The 19,741-nt window shown below is 44.2% G+C and overlaps 1 protein-coding gene across 3 annotated transcripts in view; it reads left to right on the top strand.

The window, feature by feature from the left end:
• SFMBT2 (Scm like with four mbt domains 2) overlaps nucleotides 1-19,741 on the top strand; it is a 115,306-nt gene that overhangs the window by 63,782 nt on the left and 31,783 nt on the right. For all 3 annotated transcript variants that reach the window (XM_075760773.1, XM_075760693.1, XM_075760858.1), the window contains 4 exons: nucleotides 9,416-9,517; nucleotides 10,162-10,309; nucleotides 15,521-15,603; nucleotides 19,012-19,138. In XM_075760773.1, coding sequence (XP_075616888.1) covers nucleotides 9,416-9,517; nucleotides 10,162-10,309; nucleotides 15,521-15,603; nucleotides 19,012-19,138 — 460 coding nt within the window. The remainder of the gene's footprint in view (nucleotides 1-9,415; nucleotides 9,518-10,161; nucleotides 10,310-15,520; nucleotides 15,604-19,011; nucleotides 19,139-19,741) is intronic.

The following is a 19,741-nucleotide window of genomic DNA, read 5'->3' as shown; positions in this document are numbered from 1 at the left end:
TAAAAGACAATGTAAAACATTGGAATGCTTGAATGGCCTAAGAGGAGAGTTACTTTGAGGCGAAATGTGACAAAAAGGCAGTATTAGGTCAATAGGGCTTCTTTATTTGTAATGTGAAAGCTGAGCACAAGGGGAGCTGAATTCAGTGTCTGGTGTTATCGAAGACCCTGTTTCTGGTGCTGGGAAGGCAGGAAGCAGAATAAATGATTTGTGTGTGGGCATCGCTTTATTCTGCCCATTTAGGGGGAATCAACCCCATCTTCTGCCTCTTAATTAAGGAGAAAATTATGAGGGCTTGTCCATGCCTGTGAGCATGTCTTCCTCTAGTAATGACTTAAACATAAGTTAAGGAAAGGCTTTAGGAGACTAGAAGAGAGTACACTTGTCTGATCTTACGAGATAAGCCAATATTTATGTGTGGGACCTTCAAGGAGAATCCCAAATCCCAGCAAAAAGTGTTGGATCCAAAGGTGTCTTTTTGTATTTTATTTTTAATTTTTTAATTGTTTTTGCACAACCAGCACAGAAGTAATGTCTCTACATGGTGCCTGGGGCTCCATGCTACTGTAACTGTCATGTGTTAGATGAGATATAAAACACAGGGTTTGACAGCTGGCAACTGTTAAAGATCTTCTGGAAAGCTGGAAATGTTTACTTTGGCGGACATGGCAAACTGCACACCAAGCAATTATATTCTGCATTTTCCACATTTCCCTACAGAAATCCATCAGTGAGGAGAGCGTAAGTGTGTGGTTGCTCCACAGACACGAGCGGTCCCTAGGGTGAGCATGTGTGCATTTGGCTGGATTACGACTGAAATTACTGCTGCCCTTTGAGCTGTGCATGACTGTGGGCAGAGTCACTAATGGGTCTATCAGCCCATCATTGCTGTTGCTGGTGATGCTCTTTGGTTTTGGTATAATAGGGTTGGGTTCTGCCTGAGACCTCATAAACCATGGATTTGAGCCTGAATTAGCAATGCTCAGAAGTGTGGCAGAGCTGAATTTGCATGTGGCGGTCTTTGGCAGCAGATCCAAAAATCCTTTGCAAAAGCGCAGCCCTGATCCCCTCCTGGCATCCAAGGAGAGGCCACCAGCCACCAGACCACATGAGCTGGTTGCAAAAATCAGGAGGACGCCTGCAAACAGGATCTTCTTGTTTTCTCATGCTATTTTACACTTGGCCATATGCTGAAAGTGTTTATAAAATGCTTTAGGATCCTTTGAGAAGGAACGTGATGTTCAACTGCCAGAAAATGCTGCTATTATATAGCTACTAAACATAGTGTTTTGCAAACTGCACCTCCTGGAATAAGTTTTTTCTTCACAAAAGCTTTTTGCAACACACCCGCTATTTTGTCATTCCGTTCTTTTCAGAAAACATGTTGATCCTTAAAGAAAACTAAATACAGACAAGATTTTTAAGGGTGTTTGAGTAGTTCAGGAACACAATCCTTCCGAACGGCCGCAGTCCAAGAGATGTATCCTTTGCTGTTTCTGCTCTGATTTCAGGGTGCTGTAGGGATCCCCCATGCTTGGCTAGGTACCTGCCATAAATGATGGCTTAGGCTTCAGAGGACACCTGAGAAAATGGCCAGGGCTTTGGGTGTGAATAAGGGTGGTTAAACTGTAACTGGTGCCTGATTTCAAGTGTGACAATTTCAGGGGTTTGCTTCAGTGATGGCATTTCTGGTGCTAAGAGACAGTCTTGCATCAGGAAGCCAAACTCCAAGCACAGAACCTTCTAGCCCTAATGTTTATGAATCAATGCATTTTTTTTTTTTAGAGTTAAAGCCCTGTAGCTTGGGTAAGATGAATGCTGGACACAGATCGTGGGATTTAGTTTCCTAGAGAGAGGCAGATAGCATCCTGAGAATCTTCTCTGACATCCCACTATGCTTCCTCTGCTCTCCTGTGCCATATCTGTGGGTCCCATGCAGATGTCGTGGATTCCCAGGTGTCTTTCAGTTCACTCCAGACAGCTCTGGGCAACTAAATCCTACTCAGGATTTGCACATTCAAAAATATGAAGACAAATATTAAACAGGACCCCTCCCTCCTCTCTAAAAAATATTTTTTCCATCAGGTGAAATGTGCATTTTAATTATAAGAGTAAGATGGACTATTTCTCCAAGACTTTGATTTTTTTTTTTTTTTTTTTTTTAAGGGAGGACAGCATCTCCCGAAAGTTAATAAACCCTTTGGGCCTTTTAGGGTGTTTTCTTCCATTATTTGGTGTTCTAGAGTAGTTTAAGTGTAAGACAGAGAAACTCAAGGGTTGCTTTCTGCTCAGAGACAACCCTGACCTGGCTGAATGAATGGACTTTAAGTCCAACAAGGTTTTTTCTGTCCTCAGCCCCCGTAATGGATGGGCACGTGCTGATGCAGTAGCTGAAAACGGACGTGCTTTTGTTTTTGCTTGGAAGCCAAATCCCAACATAAGCAATCCCCAGCCCCTTCATGCACTGGTGGCTTGGCTGGCCCTCCTTGTGCACGCTGTGCTTTAATAACCCATGAGTCGCCATGTTGTTTGCCGGCTGCCAGATTATTTATACTCCATCTGTTCTTCCCCATCCATAGCACTCACCAGCCCTTATCCCTGAGTACTGTTTGCCTGGCTGGGAGATGTGCGTAGCGTCCCCTTCCCTCTGTTGTTCAGCTGCCTTTTGACCCACTCCTATCCCAGCTCGTTAAAGCCATTTATCTTTGTAAGACCTAATAACCATCATTAGGAGTATAATGCAAAGGTCCTTAAAAATGTAGCTGCCTTCACAGCTCTTGGGAGCAAGGATGTCTCCAATATCGCAGGTGCCACTCAGGTGAGATGGAGTCTGGTGGTACCTCTGGACCAGGGAGGTTTTAACCTCGCTACAGCTCTCTCCTGACTGTGGGCTTTGCAAGGAAGAGAGTGAGGAGAGCAATGCAAGGAGGTGAATGAAGCCAAGCCCCGTCTGAGGTGCCCTGAGGATCTGTTTCACAGCACCGTATGAGAGTCAGGGCTAGAAGAGAAATGCTGGAAACAGTTCAAGCAAAGCAGACGGGCTGAGTGGGAACCTCACCTTTCCTCGTCCCTCTGGCTGTACGTTTAGCATGTGCAGTTTTCTTTCTCCGTTAAGTGCCAGGGGTCTCTCAGGATGATGAGAGGTTAGCCAAAGGGCCTGATCCAGTTTACTTGCTGCATCCAGGCTTGGTGTGGGGGTGTTTTTACATGACGACCTGAGCTCTTGCCTCCCGCATCCTTGGGCATGGCAATGTTTTTCACTGAGATGGGCTAAAGTACACATACGGGAGTCTACTCCCATGTAAGGGAGTGGGTGATACCTAAAAGTCATCCACCTAAAGATGGATAGTTTTTCTCAAAGAAAGCAAACACCATCTCTGGTCCATAGCTAGTTCCAGGGTGGTTGCAGCCCAGAGTGTATACTGAATTTGTTCTGATCCTCGCTTCTCTAACAAATCCCCATTGATTTCTCAATAGCAATTACTGCAATGATATTACTGAGGGCAGACTCAGTCTAAACAAGCGCCGATGGGGACTCAGTCCATCTTTGCAGCTGAGGTACTTATTTAGGGGTGTGAGAAGAGACACCAGCGGTTTAATTTTGAGCACTCAAGTTGGTGTTCCCACCTGTGTTTTCCTTTCCACTTGACTTTCACACCTGTGAAATGGGACCTCTGTGTGTGGCACAACCAGGATTCAGCAGCGAACACTTGTGATGTGGCAGTCCTGAATGCTGTAATTCTGCTGTAAGACATTAAAAAACCCAAACCAACAAACCCCCCCGCCCCAAAACCCAAGTGGATGCATATCTGTCTCTTTTACCTCTGCCAGCCGTGCCTTCACCACCCTGGCAAATCAAAGCAGGCGCTGCGTAGGAGGGGATCTTTGCCCTAATGCCATCTGCGGCGGGCCGAGCCATACGGAGAAGGTGTATTTGGATTTAGACCGGCTACTCTGCAATGTTGCTGTTTCTATGGTAACTATTTTTTATTCAACAAGAGAAGCTTAAAAATCTGTAGGGCTAAATTTGATCCTAGGCAGAAGCATCTGCGGTTTTTAAGGGGCTCTTCAGTGGGTGCAGTTTGTAGCTGGCTCTTGTGCTCGTTACTTCAGGGTCACAGTATCTCTAAAGCCTCCTGCCTGGCATCCTTTCCTCTTCATCCCACCCCACATCTCTTCATTTTGGTCTTCCCGTGACTGCACTTGTCAAACCGAGGGACAATTTGCTCATGTTGTGTCTTACTGGGGAATTTTTGTCTCCCTGCAGAGAGTGTGTCTTCAGGGGAAATTGCTCCGTGCTTAGCAAAGGAAGTTGATGAATCGCAAACAAGACTGATTCATCTGCAAATAATGCAGAGGAGTGTATTTTGGAGGGTTTCTTTCTTTATTTTTTTTGCTCAATTAAAAAACAAATGCCAGATTCCCGTAGAGGCAGTTTAACCACTGCTATTACTGTGTTTGTGACTGGTTACCACACATGAGCTTTGTGATTAAAATTAGGCTATTAGAAGCAGCCAGTTTCTTGGAAAATTAGAGAAAACACTGGGGGAAGTGATTTCTTTGAAAACAAAAGCTGAATCAAATAATATGTTTCCAATCATACCAGATGGGGCCCACTTCTTCTGTGTCTTTTAGTAGGGTAGACCAGGAGAGATGTGACTGAAGGCAATAGCATTTCACACTGTTACAGTTGGTGAGGATTAAAGGAGGCTTAGGTCAATCATTTATTAAGTGCTTACTGTTTCTAATCAGCCTCTCAACTTTGCAACTTTTCAGCATTCAGACTTAGTTCTGAATTTTGCACAAAGTTGCAGTCTTATAATTGGTGTGAATCTGACTGTCCTCGACCAAGAGAGTCCTGACTTTCAGGGTATTTGAAAATTAGAGTTCAAACTAGAGCTTTTTCCTCTTACCTATACACTGCGTAAGCTGCTGGGTTTAAAGTGAGATTACTCCAGTGTTCTATCTTGAGCAGAACGGGCTAAAACTGAGCATTTCACAATCTGGAGGCGATGCCCTTCCTTGGGTTTGTGGACACAGCTAGAGCAACCAGCTTCCCTGAATGTTATGGGCAAAAGCAGCTTAGCCAAGTCCCCCTGCCCTATCTGCAGTACCCAGTGCACTGTAAAATTACCCGAGCTCCACCCTTCGGTGGCCAGAACGCTGCTGTGAATGGGACAAATTTGAGTTTGTTTACACTTAAATGACATTTGTTGAGTAGAAATACTCAGAAGCCAGATTTAGCAAGGTATTTAGGCACCAGAAAGTGCAAACAACTGATGATTTTGAAATATCTCTTTTTGAGTTCAGGACCTAAAGCCAATGCTTAGTGACTTTGTTATCAGAACTGAAGCATGTCACCCACACAGGTACTTCCCTAAAGCCTGTCTGCGTCCTTAAGAGCCTGAATACTTTTGTAAATCCATTTGTGGATCTCTTCTGGAATGACATTTAGGCTCCCAAGTCACCTGCCATTTTTGAATTCTGCACTGCTAGTGACTCGTTAGCTACGACGGAGAAAATTATGCAACTGTCTCAGTACCTAAAGAAGAGGGTTGGGTATTAGGAGCCTGGTTCTCCTCTCAGCACCGTTTCTGACTTGTTATTTGACCTTCAGATGTTGCAGCTCTCAGCCCTGCAAGTGATGCTGGTTGCAGTGAGCTGTTGCAAAGCCCATCAGTATTTTTGCAGAAGGGTTGCAGAAACACGTGCCGTACGAAGATAAGAGATAGTGATGCAGATGCGTGTCAAAGTGGGGCTGTCTTTCAGGTGGTCTGGAGGGTCGCAGCCTGTGCATGCTGGCAAATTTGCAAATGCATACTGCTCTAAAACTGAGTGTAGGGCTGAGTTTAATTGCTTCTTGGGGTTTGTAGTGAGAGCTGAGAGTGCCCTGGCTTTTGCCAGTGGGTTTGGGCTGTAAGTGACAGACGTTCAATGGAGGGTTATGCGATTTTCCATTCATTACCCGTGAACGCCGTCACAGGCTGTAATCCATCATGTTAGAGATCGTGACCCTTTGAATGAGCGACTGTGGTGCTCGTACCATGTTAATTCATTGTAGTTTTCGTGGCGTGATTTTTCACTTTTCTGTAAGGGACTCTTCTGCATCCTTCTGGATTGTCGATCCCTCCAGCAATCAGAGAATATTTCCATCACCCACTCAAGGCTCATGAACCCCGGGACAGGCAATCTGCTGGTGTAAATCCGTGTGGTCAGTGGGGCTGCTCCTGGGAAGCATTGACTGCCAATAGGAGCACACGTTCACCGTGCACGAGGCTATAAAATGCTTCAACTGGTCAAAAATATTTTGTCTCTTCATCTGCATTTCAAAGAAAACTCCCTTGGAGTAGTTGCTAGAAAGTAATGCCTGATGACATCCTCTTTAGATGGCTTTGGACACCGTGAAATAATGGTAAAGGGTCAGATTCTGCCACCTATAATGATTTCAGACATTTGCTCGACTGCGGAGCCTGGCGGGGACCAGGGGAAAGTCTCACCCCTTCAGTCCTCTTCTTGTAGCTGCTTTTATTAAACAGGCGCCTTTCCTGTCAGTGTGAATAAAGGGAGGAGAGAGCAGTTCATTATCCAGTGTATCACTTTGAGTCTAATACTAATTAAAAGCTTTGCCTTCACTTCTGTGGAACCTATTCTTAGAAATTATGTAAATTAATTGGAGTTTTGAAGAGGAGCATATGCCAAGTCCTAAGTAATTCCCTGCTGGCTGAGGCAACTCCAGCACTGGAACTAGACAATGGCATTGGGATCTTTTTTTCCTTTTGTGGCTGCAGAAATCTAAGGCTGTTTCAGTAAATTTTGATGCCCCTCTCTAGCAAATATACAAGAGAGATCAAATATCCAGACCCTGACCGTTTGGCACAGAGGTACAACACAAAGGCTTTTTCTCCATGAAAGCTTTTCCATCTCAAAAATGACATTTAACGCAGACAAGCTTTTTACTTCCGCAGCCCTTCTCTAAACAAACGTACCTTCCTGCTTCAAAGAGGATTTTGACCCTCAAAAGGGAGATGTACCTGAGATCCCATGAACTCCCCTTGCGGGATCACTCTTGCTGTTAATTTAATGAGGAAGATATTTACATGCTACGCTGAATGAGAAGGGAGATTTGATCCTAAGGTACATAGTGTATGGAGAAAAGGGGATATGCTTTTGAAGTAAAATAGCTTTAAATGTTATTAGCTCCCCCCCCCCCCCCCCCCGACTATTTTTTTCTCTTTGAAAAAGGCCAAAACAAATAGAAGGAGAAGAACCAAAGAAACAAATTCAAATAAAAATGAGAAGCAATACGGTTTGGTCTCAATGTATTTTGGTCTCAATCAACAAATCACTTAAAGTTGATGAAACTTCTTGCATGTTTAAAGATAAACATGATTAAGTACTTTGGTGGATCTTGGCTTGTTATGTATTGAAGCTGGATACAAGTGTGAATTGAATCCTGGAACTTTTGATGAGAAGATGCTGCAGTGTAAGCTTCCTTCCAGATGTACATTTTGCCAAATTGCCTTTTCTTTACAACCTCAGCCTAAGGATTAAGAGACACCGGGTGTGCATCCTTATGCAGGAGGAGGCAACCCTCCAGTCCAGATGCTTTTTGCCTTTGGAGATTTGAAGTTGAGTGCTGGCGAGATCTGATTTTTGTAGCCGTTATCTTTTCCCAGCTTGACGCCTTTCGGTAGTAAAGATGGCAATTTTGATAACCTGTCTGCCCGATGCATCCCTGGTGCGATGCAACCGCTGTGTACAAGGTGCCAGATTCTCCTCCCTGATTCAGCCTTTGTTCAATGAAACATCCTCTGTGTAAAGCTGCTAGAAATGGGTCTCCTGTTTCTCTGGGGCTTTAGTGATATGGAAGTGACTGCCAGCAAGTGCAAGTATGGCTCATGGTTATGCTATGCTGCAGGAGCCCAAACTGAAGCTCTGCTCCTTCCTCAGCCATTAGTTCACTGGGCTTTGGGCTGTTATTGCTTAATCTTCCTCAGTTTCCCCATCAGTATATACTTCTCTTGCTGTGAGAGTAAATCCATTATGAATTTTTTTTTGACTCCTTTTTATTTCTTACATAAAAGGCTCTACAATGTTGCAGGTTGGTAAGATGAAAACAACAATTCATTTAGCTGTGGCTGGAGCTTGTAAAAATCCTTATCTCTAATGGCAGCAGGAATGTAAGATCCCAAAATAGCAGTTGTTAAGTCTACAAGTGAAGACAGTTCTTGGGAAAAGAAAGCACAATGACATACAACTTCGGATCAATAGAAAATCGTTTTAGAACAAGAATACAACATGTAGCAGTGAATGTAGATGGGAATGACATTGCTAACCACTTATTAGATAGCAAGCTTTCTGCATGTATTTTGGAGTCGTCTGTATGTGTGCGTTAAATATAACATCATCTCTTTTTATGCTTGTATTGGCTAATGCACAGATGGTTTAAAAATTCTGTAGGACATTTTTGTTGAATGAACTCAAAATATGATCATTACTCTGAAATTAGGATGCCAGCTTGTACACCTATTAGACAGGGATTATGGGGGATGGAGTAATTTGATAGATGTTATACACTAAACTGGTGGCAAATCAGGGAGTTGAACCTGGGTTGTTTCTAAATTTTGGGACTGCGTCCTGTTGCCATCCCCAAGGCTGCTGTCTGCAACCCTCTGGGTGCAGCCAGGTTTGATCCCAGTGAAAGTGTTGCGGTGGGAACTTGAACACAGTTGCGTGTTTTCCCACCAATGTGTTCTTTCACTGCCCACATTTTGGGTCAGAGTTCATTGTCTGGGCCTTAGTCCACCTTCAGTCTCCTGGCTGAGGAAAAGACCTTCCTGTCTTGCAGCACATGGAAACCAACCCAGGTCCTTATTTTAGTGCCCTGCAGGAGCTGGACATCCCTCAGGGTAAATCAGGGCCATCCTGAGCTGTTTGCACTGATGCTGTGCATTACCCTGGGGGACCTCGGGTTGAGTCCTGACACCTCTGGACCTTTAGTTGCTCTTGGGTGGGGGAGGCTGTCAGAGGTGAAGGGTCTCTGCCCAGGGGAGATTTTCACGTAGGCATTTCTCAGACAGGTCCTCATTTTGGTGAGCATGATCTCCTTGTTGGTGAAACTCAAGTTAGATGCTGCTGATGAGATGGATGCACACTGTGCTTTAGATATGATGGGTTTGGTCCTGCAGAACTGTCCTCTAGGAGTGAGGCTGTCCCCTCTCTTTCTGTGATTGAGTTGGCATGAAAAGAACGTAGGACCAGGAGCGCCCAGTTGGAGCTGGAAGTCAATCTGATAATCAGCTAAGTGACAAAACCCACGTGGAGACATTTCAAATAGATTTTCAAGTGTATCAACCCCTCCTTGGTGTATGGTGCTGACACACTGTGTGTTTCCCCTCCTCATCTCTTCCCACAGGACCATGCTGATTTGCGAAACCACTTCTTCACTGTGGGGATGAAGCTGGAGGCGGTGAATGTGAGGGAGCCGTTTCATATTTGTCCTGCATCAGTGACCAAGGTGAGCTTCAAGAAAGGAGGGATGAAAAGAGCCTGATTAAGAACCTCTTACTGATTTCCACCACATTTAGGAAAATTCAAGATTGGTACTTCATTGGCTGGAGAACACATAAAGAAATATGTTTAAAATCCATGGATGTTCCTAATTTATGGATTGTTTCTGTCCCACAAGCATCACCAGGTGACTATACATACACTTAGATCCGATGGGGATGATCTTGTCCATCTACCACTTACGTGCAGAAAAAGGGGATCCCTCTTTTATCCCTATTTTCCTTGCACATATGGGAAACCTGTTGAAATAAAACAGCTGGATGGAGTGGGTACCTGGATATTTAATCCACACTCTCAAAGGGAAGGGAGAGGAAGGCTGTGGGATCTCCAGGATCACCTCCAGTCCCTGCTCAGCTATGGGCACACCAAGTGACCCTGAGCTCCAGCACTTTCCCTTGCCTCAGTTTACCCACCTCTAAAACTCAGGCTTTGATCTCTGTGGTAGAAGCACTTTGATGAAAAGCACTAGGTGAGAGTGGGTTATTTTCAGGAGTAGTTTGATCCAAGACCTGGCTGTTTCAGCTTTCCATGTTACCTAATGTTACAGCAAATTTAACTTCTGATTTTGTTTTCCTCTCTTTCACCCCTTAGGTTTTTAACAATCATTATTTACAAGTGACCATTGATGACTTGAGACCTGAACCCAGCAAAATCTCAATGCTTTGCCATGCGGATTCCTTAGGGATCTTGCCAATACAGTGGTGCCTTAAGAACGGAGTCAATCTCACACCTCCCAAGGGTTTGTATTCCTTCTCGGTGATTTGCAGGTTTCCTCTGAACAAAGTTTGCCTCTTCTTACTGCCTTTAAAACCATGATGCTGTTTGCCACGGAGCATCACCCTGAGTATTGTGAGCCAGAGTAGCTCTCTTGAGTCTCTGGGGCTGTTCTGGCTCATACCACCCTGCGACTGCACCTCTGCAAATGCATCTTGCTGGCGGATTGATGTCCGTGTGCTTTGTGGTCTGAAGCAGCCTGCACCAAAGCCTAATGAATTCCTGTAAAATGCATCTTAGCAATGCTTTGTGTGTGTAGAGAGCAAAAGGAGCATTAAAAATGATATTATACTAGAAGCAAACCAGGCATCTCCCTTATAGCATCCACCTTGGTACAATGCTGAGACCGAGCAAAGCACCTAAATCTAAATGTCTAAACTAAACTCATAGCTGCCTGCCCAGGAGCGTGCAAGCATTTCCTTAGCTGTCTCAAAAAATCCCAGGTGATGGCAAATTGTGAGCAGCATTCAGGTCAGAGCCAGGAGAAGAAGCCTCCAACCGTGCTATTTCCCAACTTTGTAGCAGTGCAGTTAATTACTTGCAATTTCAGACAACCACCTGTGGTGCCCTAGCAATATTTCTTTGCTTGCGAAATGCGTTGGCTCGCTGGAATTTTAGATGTTTTTGAAGCTGGCTGGGATGTTGACCCCTTGCCAAAAAAGTGGTGTTGCTTGGGAGAAAAAGAAATGGCTCAAAAAAAACCCCAAAACAAACCACCTCACTAAGTTTTGTGCATGCAGATTTGTCTTAATTTTGGAAAAAGTGTGCTGCCGCCAAATCCAGGGAAGCGAATGATTATTCCTTACCAGATTCAGAGTCCTCTCATGTGTATCCAGAGTGTCTCTTCAGCACATGTAATTTGAAATTCCCACCAAAGTCCTGGAGTCCGGTGTGTGCAGCTGCATACGGCGCATCCATGATTACCTTTACTGAAATGTGCTGTCCGGATGCTTTAGCTTAAATCTGAGTGTAATGATAATGCCTGTGTAAGTGCTCCCTGGTATTGGCCAGAAAAGTTGTTAAAAGTGAAAATAAATGGAATATTTTGGTTTTTTCCACCCCAAATTCAATGCAGCTTCCCCCAGGCCAGCTAATTAACTAAAGTCACCATAGGCCAGACATTTCTCTTTACAGGGCCATGGCCTAATAATTTCCAAGCTGTGCTGATACAAAGCCTGTCTGAGATGGTGTTATACGGGTCAAGTGCATGCGAACTCTCTTTTAGATGCCAACATTTTTAGAAGTGGCTGTAGCATCCATCGTATGGATATTTTTCAACTTGGCTGGTAAAGTCTAAGGTGCGAGTAGTTATCTGGTGGGATGCCTGGTGATTGGGGTACAGCTGGGCTCCTGAGAAAGTGTAGGAAGTCTCCTCTCATTCCCCGATGAAAAGAAAGTTTGCTTTCTGCTCGTAGATGAGAAATCCTGGAGGGAAGCTATTAAAAAAAGGCATAAAGCAAGCAGCAGATAGATGCATGCTATATATTGCTATATTTCTATACTGTGTGTGAGGGCTGCATGCCCAAACTGCATCTTAGCACCTTTGGTGTCAAAAACCTTTTCCATTGGCAGACACGCTCTTTGAGTCACTAAAATATAATCAGACATTGGAATGGTTTCTTTAAAAAAAAAAAAAAACCCACAATAAAAATCTACAAACCACCAAAAAAGAAAGGAGATGGAAACTGAAAAGCATCCAAACCCCCATTGAGGGAGCCAGTCTTCTCTGAGCAGAATAATACCAGCTTTGGATAAAGAAATAACCAGGACTGATGTGAGAGGGCTGCAACGCTGCAAAAGTGAGGAGGGCTGTGGTGTGAGCTGGCTGCTAATGAACAGGTCTGCAGGAGGAGGAGGAAATCCCACCATTTCCACTCAAATCACTGGACAGCTCTACCTGTCCTAGGGTGTCCACAATTGTCCTTTCTGCCACACAGATTTCACTACCCTTCTACTTCCCCAGCGCTTACTCATTCCTGACCAACGTCACCCTCAACAGAGAATACGTTGACAATATTTAGCGTTGCCCAAATGTCTCTCCCTGTTGAAAGCCAACAAGTTCCTATGGAGTGAAAGATGACAACGGAAGAAGTCCTTTTTCTTTTTGTGAAAAGGATTTCTTTGCTGTATTCTGGGCTTGGGTTTTTTGGTTAATTTATGGTTGACAAGGAGGTTTTCTAATTTTCAAATTAACTGATTTTATTTCATCAGAAGAGCGTGCCAGGTTGGGGTATTTGGGTTCAGAGCCCTTTATTTGTCTGATATCCATTCTCTTGCCTTTTTGCCTATCAGGCCTTTGTTGAAGCCAAACATACAGTAGATGAGTCATGAACAGGAGGTGCAAACATTTGCTACTAGAAATAGAGAGCAGTATTTTCCTGTACAGTGCCAAAAATGAATACCCATTTACTGCTGCTGTATAAACATTGAACAAGTGCTGTTTATATTTATTAGAGCTGGATTTATAGACCACTTCCCTTTAGAGTAACAACCATTGTTCCTTTTTATGAGCTATTAAGAGGGGGAAAAACATTTCAGTAGCGCTTCTAGTTGTAAGGCTTACTAAGGAAATGCCACTTCCAAAGCCTCCAGTACATTTGTATTGTTATATTTGCTTCTGATTAGACTGCTGGGCTCTTCCATGCTGGGAATTGAGATAGCAAACACAATGAGGTTTTACGTGTTTGAGGAGCAGCAGCTGAATCATGCAAGCAAAGCTCTGAATGTTATTACTTGGGCTGAGCCTTACAGGATAACAGTATGTGAATGCCATGTGCTAATGGAGGTACTGGGTACATGGTGCCTCCCTATGTGCTAAGGGAGGTAGCTTATATCATGATGCTCCATGAAAGGTCATATACAGGTCCAGGCTTGTTTGAAGCCAATTCCTGAGTATGCTCCTCTTGGAGTTATCCTCGTTGGGCTTCTGAAGTGAGTTATGGCAAACTCGCTAACTGCCTTCTCAGGTCTTGTTCCTGCTGAAGTCTACAGCAGAAGGTCTCCCAGCGATCTCAGTGTTGCAAGGCCAAGCCAACAGGTGGTTGTGCAGTGACAACACAGTCAAGTTTTCATACCTCACTGAAACCTTGTCAATGTGACTTTTCCATCAACTCTGCCAAGACGTTGTGTAGCTCGCAGTTAAGATTTAGAACCTGTCCACAAGGAGTTTGAATTGGAGATGAGAGAACGTGCAGGGTGTGGACAGGCTTTTGGGTCCCTGAAGGCAATGTGCTCTGGCAACTGGGGTGGACCCTGGTTATTTAATGTATACAACCATGCTGTGGCTGAGCCCATCACCCAACTCCTTCTGGAGTCCACGGACAGTGAGAAGGACTTTCACAGGGGGAATCTCCTCCTTCTGCAGGAGGACAGACAGATGACCTCTAGATCTACCTATTTGTCTGTTGACTTTTGAGGGAAGTCAGGGTGACAGGCGCAGCTATAGGCATCTCCACTGCAAACATCTGTCTGCAATCAGATGAATCCCCTTCTGACGTGAAGTGATGTGCACTTCTCCTCCTGTTTTCCATTTCATTTTATGAAGCTGAAAAGTATCTGGCAAACAAATAACTGGAGGAAAAAAAAGGAGATAGAGAAGAAGCAGAAAGAAAATACTTCTGCAGAAATTGGTTGTTAATGTATGGGAAAACAGTGCAAGGATTTTTTTTTTTTTGTATGAATAATGAACATTCTCTATAAGTAATTGTCCTTTTTTACTTCCCTGTGCATGTTTATTTCTAGCTTTCCAATTATTATGTACTTTCATGCCCCACAGAGACAGGCATCTTAGGACCCTCTCTGCTCAAGGCTTTATCTCATTAATTTGTTTGTCATGTATGCAATCGTTAGGATTAGAAGTTCATCTTCTAGATACTTGCATCTTAGTAGGATGCTTGGGACTTCCTTTTCAAAAATTTTACCTCCTTTTTTGGATCTAGGTGACTGGTAGGTGACTCCACTCAGTATTCCAGTCTTTTCTTGCCTACAAAAAAATTCACAATTTTTATTGTCATAAATGATTCATTCCCATCTGATCTTGACTGCCCCTTTTTGACTATCAATGAAAAGGCATTAAGGGATGTTCTGTGAAATGAGGCCAGGCTGAGATGCCAGGCAGGGAGACTGAGGGGAGAATTGTGCCTTTAGGTGACTCCTGAAACTTTCTAGTGAGAGTAGTTCTGCAATAATGTTATTAGAGTATCAACAGTATTGTCACAGGGCCCTGGTCAGGATTAGTGCTCATTGGTTTCAAGCACTGTAAAAAATATAGACTAAGAGGCAGACAACCCCCCCCCCAAAAAAAAAAAAAAAACCCAAAAAGCAAATAAATCTCCCCTCTCCATCTCAAGAGTTTATTGCCTAAATAGCCAGGTAAGAAGAATGGATGAGCAGAGATTTGTTTTGTCTCTGTGTGATGGGACTATTTGAGAGATGCTCATATAAATCAGTGTTGCTTCCCTTTTTCCCCAGAAGCAGAGGCTGAAGGGATCATCTAGTTGCTGAGACTTTAGTCTGGGAGCTGGGAAATCTGTGTTCATTTTCCTGCTCTGCTCCAGATTTCTATACAGCTTTGGATAACATGCTTGCTATGATGAGATTCAGCTCACATACACTGAGGTGATGGGAAGTCAGTCACGGAGGTACATCCATATCACTGAAGAGAGAGGAGAATTTATCTCATGCTTCAAAAGAGAGGATGGATCAGCTTCTGATTGTGCTGATCCTCTCCCTGTCCACTGCTGAGGGACCCCTGATGTCCAGCTCCATAAACCCATCTTCTAGATACCTAAAGAAAGGAGAAAGAAGTCCATGACTAGCCCTACCTGGAAGCTGGGAACAGTAGCACTTCTTGGTAGTTACGGGTTTATTAAAGCCTGGGAGATGCTCTCAAGAAAAGGAAAATAAAGAAAATAAATATGTTTTATTACTATTTTGAGACCTGGAGTTCTGAAAGCAAAATGCAGAAGGTGTGTGAGTGGGGGCTGGAGAAGCTTTGGCATTGGCTCTCATGGTGTATAAACAGGCATCCAGAGAACTTGCCTGCTGATAGTGCGCAGTCCACTGAGGTGGGATGGGATGCTGAGACACAAATGGTCATCTGCTTGGGGCCCATTTTGTGCTCTCTGTCTGATGTGAAGCAGTGGCTGATGGCACTTTCTGTTTTGTCATCCTGCAGGTTACTCTGGCCAGGACTTTGACTGGGCAGACTACCAGAAGCAGTGTGGAGCGGAGGCAGCGCCTCACTTGTGCTTTAGAAACGTAAGTTCTCTTGCCTTTCTGTCGCTCCTGTTGATCCATGTGAAACAAAATAGCTTGCACAGAAAAGCTGCAGCAAGGCTTTGGGAGGTTCCCCCAGACCGCCATAAGTCTGTCTTAGGAAGGAAGCTGGAGAAGTGTTTCAGGTCTCCATCCTTAAAAGAGAAAAAAATCTTATCTTACTCTTGTATTTGATTCATTTAGAATTCCTGCTCTTCTCCTCTCTGATTTTGTACAGCACCTAGCACAAGAGAGATCTCAACTGGCCATTGCAAGTAATTCAAGTGCTATTAAAAAAAATAAACTGGGTTAAAAAAAAATGCATTATGTCATCTGGTCCTCTTCACATTTTGGTTGTGTTCTCTGGTTCCCAGGGGGACACATTTAACCAAAACAAATGCATTTAAAAGCTAAGGCTGAAACTGTTGAGCTTAGAATGTGAGAAGAGTGATTAACCCACATGGATGCTGGGGACTTTGGGATAGTTAATGGGCTTCTTGATACAGCAACAGCGATGTGAGAGTGAGCAGTATATCGTTAAGCTGGAGGCCATCAAGATTCAGAGCTTTGGAAATAGTCTTTTGCAGGCTGTTTTATGGCAATGGCAGTTTGACGTGGCTTGATCCAAGAGGTGTTCGTCGCTTGGTGAAAGGCAGATGTAGCCTTCTGGCTTTTCCAATAAGCTGGTGCTCTTCTTCATGCTCCCATCAATTGATGGAAGCTGAGATCCAATGAATAACTGAAAACATTGTGGCACCTAAAATGAGCACAGAAGGGTTTGCAAAATAAAGCGGTGTTGTGAACAGTGGACAAGCAGGTTCCTCTGGGAGTTACATAGCTTTTCACTGTACTCAGCAGTCATGAGACTGGGGGACAGGATGTTTATGAAAAGCAGAATTGAGATCATCTCACAAGACACCAGTCGTGGTTTTGCATGGCATGTTGGAGGCTGTGAAGTGGCCTTCCTCATCTGTGGTGGCCCAAGGACAGCCTTTTGATGGTGACTAGATTAATTTGAACACTTTCTGTTGATGAATTCAGAGGGCCTGTATCATCAACAGAGTTTGACCTGGGAATCAAATCACAGTTAGGATTTCTTTGCCCCATTTATTGTGCTATCCAATGCAAAACCCTCTGCCTCAGAGGACTTTAAGCTAAAATTTCTGAAAGCGCCAAGTGAAGCTGGACAATTGCACTAATAGAGTGGGACAGTTGTTGCATTTCTTCTCTTCTGCAAGTCCCTCTCCCTTTATATCTCTTCGTTTTGTCAAGTAATGGATCTCAACACTGACAGCCTTCAGGATAGTCTCTATGTAATATCCTCCAAAGATTAAATCAGGTCTGAGCACTTTTTTTCCTTTTTTTTTTTTTTTTTTAAGGAAACATTCATCAAATGAACATGTGTCTGTTATTCTTTCATTCTCGATAACACAGCTCTCTGCAGAGAGATGTAATCTTGCTGTTGTCGCTTGTGCAACCTCCCTGGCAGGTCGGTCCATTTGTTTTGTGGCCGTGAGCGTCTCTTTGATAGAAGCTGTATTGCAAGCACATCTTCCACCTAGTGCAGCCAGATGTGGTGTTGGAAGTGGATATGCTGTAACTGTTTCCCCGGGGGGGGATATTTAACAAGGAGAGGCAGTTATGAAATGGATTGACATGACCGAATGCTTAGTAAAATAAACTCCCAGCTAACTGTTTTGCCATTGATTCTGTATAAATTAGCCTCCAGCACCGAATTGCAATGAAAGGAGCCGGTGTGATGATAAATGACGTTTCCTTGTTAGGCAACATAAAAGGCATTTAAACAAACTCACCCTGCTTTTCCGCAGTCATGGCCATTGGCAGCTTTTAGAGAGTGAGGCTGATCTGTGTGCTGAGCAAGGCTTGCAACGGTCCAAGCAATGTTTGAGACTAGCAGCACGTTCTTGGAAGTCTTCTTGATGAAAAAAAAAAAAAAAAAAAGAGACCAAATCCAGAAGTTTTTAGCCTCACAAAGAGCTCCCAGTGATTGTTTGAGGTGAATTGTCCATTGTGCTAGGTGCTGTACAAATAGCAGAAGGATTGAATTTGAGTCTGGCTTCCACTTGCTGGAAGAGAGATTGGTGTAATTTTGAGTCAGTGACAATGATTACCCGTTGTAATTATTATTAGCCAAAATGTCAGCCAAGTGGGGGAACCTTTTTGTGCTAGTGTGTGCCAACAGAGACATACAAGCGCTCACAGCTGAACTGGTGCAGAATGGGTGGGACAGAGGGGAGGAAAATGCAAAGAAAAGAAGCCATGGCATGGCGATAGGTGTGCATCAGTGTGTTTTTAGGGATAGTAGTGGTGGGGATGTTGGGAAGGGATTGAGCTTAAATGAAAGGAGAAGGGACACTGAAAGGGACAGAGGGTAAGGATGACAGTGGGTGAGGAGTAGCATGAGGTTCAGCTTGTGGGGAAGGTTTTGGAGAAGGTTTTAGGGTCTTGGGATCCCTCTGCACTTGGGATCACCTGCAACAGCTACAAACAGGAGCTGTGGTTTATTATGTTAGGACTGAGCCATCCTGGCTCTTGCAGGAGCAGGAGGGACTGGTCAACAGCCTGCTGCTACCACATGGCCAGGCCAACCTCAGAAGCAGTTTGCCAAGGCACACATTAGCCTGCAGCAGTGGTACCTGAATGACTTGAACTGCAGCTTCTCACAGGGTCCCAAGCCCTTAGTACAATAGGGGATGCTGCATTCTTGCAAGATCATGAACCCACATTTTGGTCCGACGTTTCTTATTTGGGATGATGACTGCTCGTTTGGGGATTGTTGCTGTAATACCTGGCCTGGCTCCATCTACACCTACCTGCAACCCATGAACTTATGTACCTGAAGTCTACAGAGAAGGACCTTGTACATTGAGCCTAAAATGCTCCATGGAGAAAAACGTACTTGAATAGGTTCCTCAGATTTCTCCAGCCTCAGTCAGCCTGGGCAACTAAATGTGTGAAGGTTCTCTGGTCTCAGGCAAGATGGGTTATTTACTTTAGAAGGTTTCTCCTAGCAAGGTGAGACATTCTCAAGCGCACCAGATCTGAGAACTCTCTGTGTAGTATCTTGTCACCAACAGTGGCCAGCAAATGCATCACTAGCAAGCACTCAAATATACTCAGAGCTGGTGTGGAGTAACCTCCTCCCAGTCTCTGAGAATTAGGGATTGGAGTAAACCATGAAATATATTGCTTCCTGATTTGTTCCCATCATTGTTTTTTCATATGTGTGTCCAGGGCAGCTCTGTTTTGAGTCGTATGCCTTTGTGTTCTTCTGCGTATCCTGCTCTTCCAGTGAAAAGCAAACCATGCTAAATTTATACTTTCCAGTGTACAGAATAACTAAAGTCATGCAGGGCTGCATGCTTCAGTGTTGGTCCTTGACTCTTTCAGACATCCTTCAGCCGTGGCTTTACTAAGAACATGAAGCTGGAAGCAGTGAACCCCAGGAACCCTGCAGAGATATGTGTCGCTTCTATCACCTCAGTTAAAGGACGGTTAATGTGGCTTCATCTTGAAGGTATGTGCTGTAAAGGCTTCTTGTGTTTGTCTGGTTCACTCAAGGACAAAATTAAGAGAGTACTTAATCCTCTGCACAAAACTGCTTTGTCCAGCCTTTTGTTTTTATACGCATTGACCAATAATATGTTATAAAGAATTATCTTTCCCTGCCCTCTCCCTGAGGGAGCCAGAAGACCTTCCACCCTCACATCCATGTGGACTCTATCAGTGTGATCTCCATTGATGACAGAAACCTCCTCACCACCATTATGATAGACCTCTATCCTGGGAATGGATGTTTGCCTCACTTGTGCGGCTGAGACTTCCACTGTGATTCCCAGCACGGTCTCATGGGATCCCCTTCCTCTCCCTCCTTCCTCTGCCTCCTTCCTCTCCCTCCTTCCTCTCCCTCCTTCCTCTCCCTCCTTCCTTTCCTTTTTTTTTTTTACTTAGGTCCATAAAACTTGGGCAATATATGGCCTCACCATGGCCATCATATGCTCACAACTCCAAGAGATACAATGGCATGTTGTCGTAGTGAGCTGGGAGGAAGGCAAGGCGCAGTCATTTTCTGCAGCTCAGGGAGCAGTGCATGTTGTTGGTATCCCAGTCTCCTGGAGGA

This window comes from Balearica regulorum, chromosome 1 (genome assembly GCF_011004875.1).
Source record: "Balearica regulorum gibbericeps isolate bBalReg1 chromosome 1, bBalReg1.pri, whole genome shotgun sequence".
NCBI lineage: Eukaryota > Metazoa > Chordata > Aves > Gruiformes > Gruidae > Balearica > Balearica regulorum.
Note: the sequence above shows the minus strand (reverse complement) of the source record. Positions and strands in the feature narration are given on the sequence as shown.